The sequence below is a fragment of the Buceros rhinoceros genome, unplaced genomic scaffold (genome assembly GCF_000710305.1).
Source record: "Buceros rhinoceros silvestris isolate BGI_N320 unplaced genomic scaffold, ASM71030v1 scaffold14243, whole genome shotgun sequence".
NCBI lineage: Eukaryota > Metazoa > Chordata > Aves > Bucerotiformes > Bucerotidae > Buceros > Buceros rhinoceros.
Genome location: NW_010405564.1, coordinates 4399 through 11480, shown reverse-complemented (window position 1 = coordinate 11480; position 7082 = coordinate 4399). Strand labels below are relative to the sequence as shown.

General features: G+C 43.2%; 1 protein-coding gene across 1 annotated transcript in view; it reads left to right on the top strand.

Annotated features, from left to right (window-relative positions):
* The window catches only part of ZNF827 (zinc finger protein 827), a gene marked incomplete at its 5' end in the record, with an annotated part of 80748 nt that overhangs the window by 69275 nt on the left and 4391 nt on the right, over window positions 1-7082 (top strand). The window contains 5 exons of the mRNA XM_010133788.1: window positions 1-74; window positions 1584-1755; window positions 3220-3386; window positions 6374-6565; window positions 6660-6837. Of these exons, the coding sequence (XP_010132090.1) occupies window positions 1-74; window positions 1584-1755; window positions 3220-3386; window positions 6374-6565; window positions 6660-6837 (783 nt within the window). The remainder of the gene's footprint in view (window positions 75-1583; window positions 1756-3219; window positions 3387-6373; window positions 6566-6659; window positions 6838-7082) is intronic.

Genomic DNA, 7082 nt, shown 5'->3' with positions numbered 1-7082 from the left:
CTTTCCCTGCGATGTGTGTGGAAAAGTGTTTGGTCGACAGCAGACTTTGTCCCGGCATCTCTCGCTGCACACAGGTAAGCTGATGTTTTGTGGTTGGTTGTTACAGCACTGAGGAAATCTGTGTGTTCATCGTGGTTTGTTTAAGTGAGAGGGAAGAAGGTAAGGAGAAGAGTGTGTGAGCCATCCTCAGTTCCCTGCACTTAGAGCAGAACCAAGCACAGAAGCAGGACGGATTGTCAGCGTGGTGGTCAGGGAGTTAACTAACATTTTATTTTTTTACAGCCTACTTGTATCTTTATGATCTGTGTAAATTCAAGTTTGTCCAGGTTCCAGCAGAGCTGCCTGTAGTACCAACTGGTTAACCAAGCCTGTTCATGGAGTTCTGAGGAGGAAGCACAGCCTCTCTTACATTCACCTCACGAGCTTTTAAAATGTCACTGAACAACAGAAGATTTGGCCTTGGTGTTTTAGATCTGGTGAAACTGAAGTGATTTAGTATCTGTCATTCATGTTTGCTCTCATCATCCAGTTCTCTTGAGAGGAACAGGAGCTGTTCTACCCCAAGTTCAACCAACTTTCTTAAAAGTGGGTCAGTTTCTAATCAACTGAGACTAACAGAGTTTTTATGCAGAAGATGGACGTCGTCAGCCTGCTGAGGTGCGCTGCACAAAATAGGGCTTGAAAAAGCAAGAATTTCTGATGCTGCGCTGAAAGATAGTGTTGGTGTAATGCCAGCGTGTGTTGTGCCGTCTAGCAGAGCCATGCCCAAAAGGTTCAAATGCTGTTCTGTGGCATCATGGGGTTTTCTCAGCCCTAAGCTGCGCTACTGAATGCTTTTCCCCTAACACTCGTAGCATTATGTTTCAAGTTCAGAGCAGCAGCTCCTCAAAGGGAAATGTTGTAAAAGCTGATGTAATGTTTGGTTGTTTTAATAAACTCTCGGCAAAATAAAGCCTGGCATGTACAAAAAAATGTGCTGCCAGGATTTAGAAATGTTTAATTTAAAATTGTTTTCATTTTAAATTCAGTTGCAAAACACAGAAACTCATGATGAATTTGTTTAATTTCTCCAACTTTCGAGTAATTTTTTTTCATTAGTTGGTGTTCAGAACTGGCCTAATGATACAGCATTCCCTTCCCTCCCCACCCTCAGATTTTAACACCAAATCAACATCCATCAACTCCCTGCAAGTGATCACATGGGTAAGAATAACTGGACCCCAAAGTCAAAGAAGTGATGCTACATAAAGGAAGTAGTTACAGGTTATTGACCTGTTTCTCTCCTGGCTTTGCTGCAGCTCTCGGAGTAGCAGTTGCTTCAATTATAAAGTTTTGTATTATCTATCTGACTACAAATGGTAGAGCAAGTTAAAAAAACTCACCCTAAACTACGTCCGTAATGGGGTTTTTTTCTTCCTAATTGCTGTGAACTCCTGTAAGTTTTCAACACATTGAGTTCCCAAAGCTCGTTCTGAAAGGTGCTCGGAGAAACCCAAAGGAATGCGGACTTGGCCGTTGGCTGCTGTAAAAAGAGCTTGCTTCAGATTGAAGTATACGTTCAAGGTTGTCTGCTTCTTTTTCAGAAGAGAGAAAATACAAATGCCACTTGTGCCCCTATGCTGCTAAGTGCCGTGCTAATCTGAACCAGCACCTGACCGTCCATTCTGTGAAGCTGGTGAGTACAGACACTGAGGACATTGTCAGCGCTGTCACTTCTGAAGGCAGCGATGGAAAGAAGCACCCTTATTACTACAGGTGAGGACCCAGACAGGGGCTGTGCACCAGATGCTGCAATCTGAATGTCTTACCTGCCTGCTAAGGATGTGTCACGGAGCCACCTTCTGGGGTTGCAGGGTGGAACTGCGATGAAAGGATTTCTCTTGCCCGTGCCTGACGTAGGCGAAGCAGCAAAACCCAGCTGGCTGCCTCTTGCTGTGTGACTTGGCTAGCCATTGGGAAATGCTGGGGTTTGTGGGGCTGGTGGTGTTAAACAGCTTTGTGAGGTCTATGGCCTCTAGAAGCCTCTTTAACTTTTCATGCAGTGTTCACCTAAGTTTTGTGTTTGGAAACTTCCCATCGGGTACACAGATTCACAGCAAATCTAAAGCTCTGTGCATCCAGTTGCCTCTGACAGCTCCATTCTTTTCAGCCAAACCTGTGAAATCAAACAGCAAAGTGTAATACGAATGGTTACATCGATATACGCGTTCCCTCCGTTTGCTGGAGGTGTATACGTTCCGTGACCAACATGATGGAAGAAAGAAAACTTTTGGGGGAATTAAAAGGAGTTGCCCAGATAAAATGGGTGTTTGGGTGCTCTCCTTGTTGTACGCGCTGTTGTGTGCTCTGCAGACTGCGATATGCACTCCAGCGGCCAAGCAGATTACCAAATCACTCTTACTTTTAGTCAAAGTGCCAAGAGCAGATTTAATTACAAAATCATAGAAGTAAGAAATAAATGAGACCTGCTGGATTAGATTATCTAGTCTGTCCCCCTGGGAAAACAAAATAGTACCCCAGAGGACAGGCCTTTTTAAATGTTTTGGGCTTGTTTTAAATGTTAATGGCCTAATCAAAGCAAGAGACAACTCTGCAAAGAAACTGAAATTAAAGGGCCCTTTCCGTTGCCTCTCAGTATCACTCTGTTTATGCACTGGCTGTGAAATCTGTATCCCTGCTAATTATTTGCATAGCTGATGACTGCTGTTTTCCAGTCAAGCATAAGAAATGTTTGAACCCATTTTTACTTGCTTACACTGAAACTGCCAGGCAGTTTTGCACAAGATCCCAGTTTGGCATGGGAACCATTCCAGGGCTTGAAAATAACTCCTGGAGTGTGCAGCAAGCTCTCCGTTTGTCAGTGTATCAGCCACACTAAACATCTTGGCAAAGCTGCAACGCCTCGTATTGCCCAAAGGAATCGGCTAGGTGATGCGCAGCATCTGGAATCTGTAGTTTTTAATTAACTTTATGATTATTTAGCATCATTATAGCATGTACGGGATTGTTGCACTGTGCCTGCCCTTAATCACGTTGGCATGGCCATCGGTTCGAAGGCAGTGCAGCAGACAAAAGAATTTTGCAGTGAACATTCAACAGTGAGGAAGGGAAGGAACCTGTGCAGTGAGTTTTTTCTTGCTAATTCAGGGAAAGGCAGTATGTTCTTCCTGCGGTTTGTATTTTAATGTTTCTTACTCTTGAATTCCTTTCTGCCTGCAGCTGTCACGTGTGTGGGTTTGAGACGGAGATGAATGTCCAGTTTGTCAGTCATATGTCCCTCCATGTGGATAAAGAGCAGTGGATGTTCTCCATTTGCTGCACAGCATGCGACTTTGTCACTATGGAAGAGGCAGATATGAAGGCTCACGTCAACAGCAAGCACACAGGTGATGATCCCTCTCTCCCAGCCGCAGTGATCTCTCTCCCTTGCTTTTTAGGTGTAACCTTCACACTTCCCATTAGCAGTCTACTTTCACTGAAACACTTGCTAATTAAGGCCTGATCTCTCACAGTTGAAGGGAATTGGACTCCAGCCAGGCAAATAATCTGGTAGTACAGATCAGTTTTCAAGCTTAGCAAAATGAATGAAGGACTACGTAGCCCTCCTTCTTCCCGTTCCCCTTATCCCCCAAGCCCCCTCCCCTGTTGGAGTCGGCATACATCGTTTTTGTTTCTGGCTGGTTTAGTGTTTCATCAAAATCCTGCTTTGACTGTGGTGGTTATAAGGTGACTTTGAGAGCTGGTTGTGCACCCCTGGCTGTACATTTGAAATGCACAATGCGTGAGGAGGCCTCTTCAGCGCGTTTGCCTCCGCAGTCAGTCCGTTTGGAATTTCAGGCTGATGTTTAGTTGACACTGTGATTCAGCAACACCATCAATGTAACTTTATATTAAATAACAGAACAAGTCATGTGTTCTCTCCCTGGTCCTGTTCACGTAATAGCCAAAGATAAGAGCAACAGCAGTTTTCAAACAAGCTCCATATGCTTAGTCCAACTAATGAAGTCTGGCCTAATTCAAGAAGAAGAAAAAGAGAAAATCCTTTTAACTGATTTCTCTTATAACACCAGGCAGAAGCATTTTGCTGTCACAAACTACTAACAGTTGTGTGACAACACTGAACCTGAATTGTATACAGCACGATTTTTCCATTGCTAAATTGCTTTCCTGTCCTACCAGGAATAAAATTTTGAAAACAGGGAGGGATGGAGAAAGGCAGAGGAGAATGCAGTCGTTTGTGCTCACAGGTACATAAGTCAAATGTAACTACAGAAAAACAAACTAGTGGAAAGTTCTTAAGGGGTTTTATGCCAGCATAGCTCTCCTTGCTTTCTGTAGCGTTTGCATCTAACTCGGCTTCATATACAGGAAGTCAAGACAAACGAGAAACGCCACCCATGGCCACGTGAAAAGTTTGCACTGGAGCTCAAAACTGAGCTGTGCTCTACTGTATCTTCCTATTGTGGCTAAAAGATCGGAGCTGCTGCTTGTCTTTGAGGAAGACAAAAAATCCCTTGTTCTTCCTTTGCCCTGTCAAACCGAGCCATTCAGCTGGCGATTCAGCCAAATGCTTAGACATATGGCAAATGCAGAGAGTAAAAAATAGAATGGATTTTCTGGGTCACTTGACTCCATTCCCTTTCCCTGTGATGTTACCAAGTCATAAAAGACTTGTTTGTAAGGATGCTCGCACACCTCAAGTCTCATTGTTTTAAACCAACGACTTCTACAGAGAGGCAGCTGCAGCTTTTCCTGCATTAAAGGTTAGGGACCTTTTTAAAATTTCCAGTGCGTGTCACACTGATAATCGGATCTGATAAACAGATCTGTTGTTCTTGTGCCAGAAGTGTCCTTTTTCTGAACCAGCAGTCCACCTCTTGCTTCCTCCACCTTTCCTCCCTCCTTCCACAGTATTTACTCCCTGAGTATATTTTTGGAGAACAACACTTTCTCCCCTCTAAATGTACATTGAGCCTTTTCTTATATGAAGCACAGTCTTCTCCCTGTACCAATCCCTCACTGCATATGTTCTTGTTAGAACCGCTGCTCTCGACATATGCAATCACAGCTGTACATGGTGAAATGAAGTAAGTAGTGGTGGCAGTGTAAAACAGCAGCAGCTACTGGGAACAGCTCACACAATAACATTCTGTGATCGTATTTACCTTCCTTGAAGTCTCCCCTACATTGATTGCTCATATTCATCCCATGTTCTGCTCAAATTCTTCTTCTGTTTTTCTCGACTGTTTCCAACTTAAGCACTTCTCATTTGTAGCAAAATTTCTTGTTACTGGCCCTTCAGGTCATAACCTTGTACTCTGCACTATTAAATTTCATTCCATTTCTATTACTCTGGTCCCCAAGGTCAGCGAATCTTTCTCTGTGATATCTCAGTCATCCTCCCTATTGACAGCTCAGGTCATCACATTTCATTAGCGCATTCCTACATTTTTATCTTAGACTTCAAGGTGCCACTCATCAGCTTAAAGCTACGCACGTAGGTACTGGTGTTCACAGAGGCCTCAATCAGGGGATTTTGTCCTGAAGAGAATGTAAGTTTTGGTAAAGTCTCTTATTAACACAGCTCTGGTTAAATGAAGACACAGGTAGGAGGTACTAATTTGCCCGTCCTTGCCTTGTTGGCTCACGGCAGTTCTTATACGAGAACTCTCTCACTCTTGTTCATTTCCAGTATGTGATTTGGGTTTGGGATTGGAACTTTGTACATTTATTGCACACATAAGGAAACTGATGGGCTTCAGCTTTAGATCTAGTTAAATAATAGGGGTTTTAAAATTCATTATCTTCAATAAGAGGTCTTAATAGAAACAGGTAAATCTTGAGGCCATGCTTTTATCTCTTATGATCATTACTGAGGATGCTTCTCGGTACAAGGAGTGAGATTATTCTCCTTTGCCCTTCCTCCCAAATTTACTCATTGACCGACATACATGGAAAGGTGGGGGCAGTTTAGCCTGGGCAGGAAGGCACCCAAACCTACAGAAGCTCTGTTTCCTTTCTAAGTGACAAATTCTTCATTGTTTTTGATCTCTGAGCTAATCAAAGTGTTTTCTTGGGATTTTTTCATCCTGGTTATATGAGGTAGAGATGCATGATTCCTTCCCACTGTTGTTTACAGATGGACTCAATTCTTTCTAGGAGAAACAGAGAGAGGTACTGTTGTTAATGCAAAAAAAAAGTAGGGAAGGCGATGCAACCATGATTTCTTAGCAGATCAATTAATTTAAGACTTGTTTATAAGCAGGTTTGAATTAACTTTAAATATAAATATTTTTCCTGAAATTTGAAACAGGATCATTGAGACCCCATCTAATCTGCTGTACTAGTTATTGCTCTTTCTTCCTGTTTTCAGCTGAAGAGAGGAAGACACCCAGTGAATCTAACAGTCCATCTTCATCTTCGCTGTCAGCACTGAGCGACTCTGCCAACAGCAAAGATGATGCAGATATAACTCCAAAAAACAAGGGTTCAAACAACCTGCTGGTCATTTCTGTAGTGCCTGGAAGTCAGACCTCAGTGAACACTGAAGAGAAGTCAGAGAAAGGTAGAACACTGTTAAACAAATGCACATGGTCACCTTCTCTGCGGTCGGTCTGGCCACACAGTAAGGAATACATTTTCCTCCTTTTATTTTTCAGGCTTTGAATGTGTTTTCTGTAACTTTGTCTGCAAAACAAAAAATATGTTTGAGCGCCACCTGCAAATCCACCTGATCACACGGATGTTCGAGTGTGATGTGTGCCACAAGTTCATGAAGACACCTGAACAATTACTGGAGCACAAGAAATGCCACACTGTCCCCACCGGTGGGCTCAAGTAAGGAAAGCAAGTACACAAACTTTTACTGTGTTAAGCATCTCTAATACTGTGAGGGTAGGACAAAAGAGAGTCAATTAGAAAGGGTTAGTTAAGCATCTGATAATTTAGATTTGGGGCTTCCTCTTATTCAGAGGACCCAAGCCCAGTCCTTTAGTACGGGCTGGCATCGTTACAGCAGATGGGTAACCTAGCAGCAGCAGCAGTACCACCCGCTGGTCTGAGAGCCGTAACAAACTGTGGTC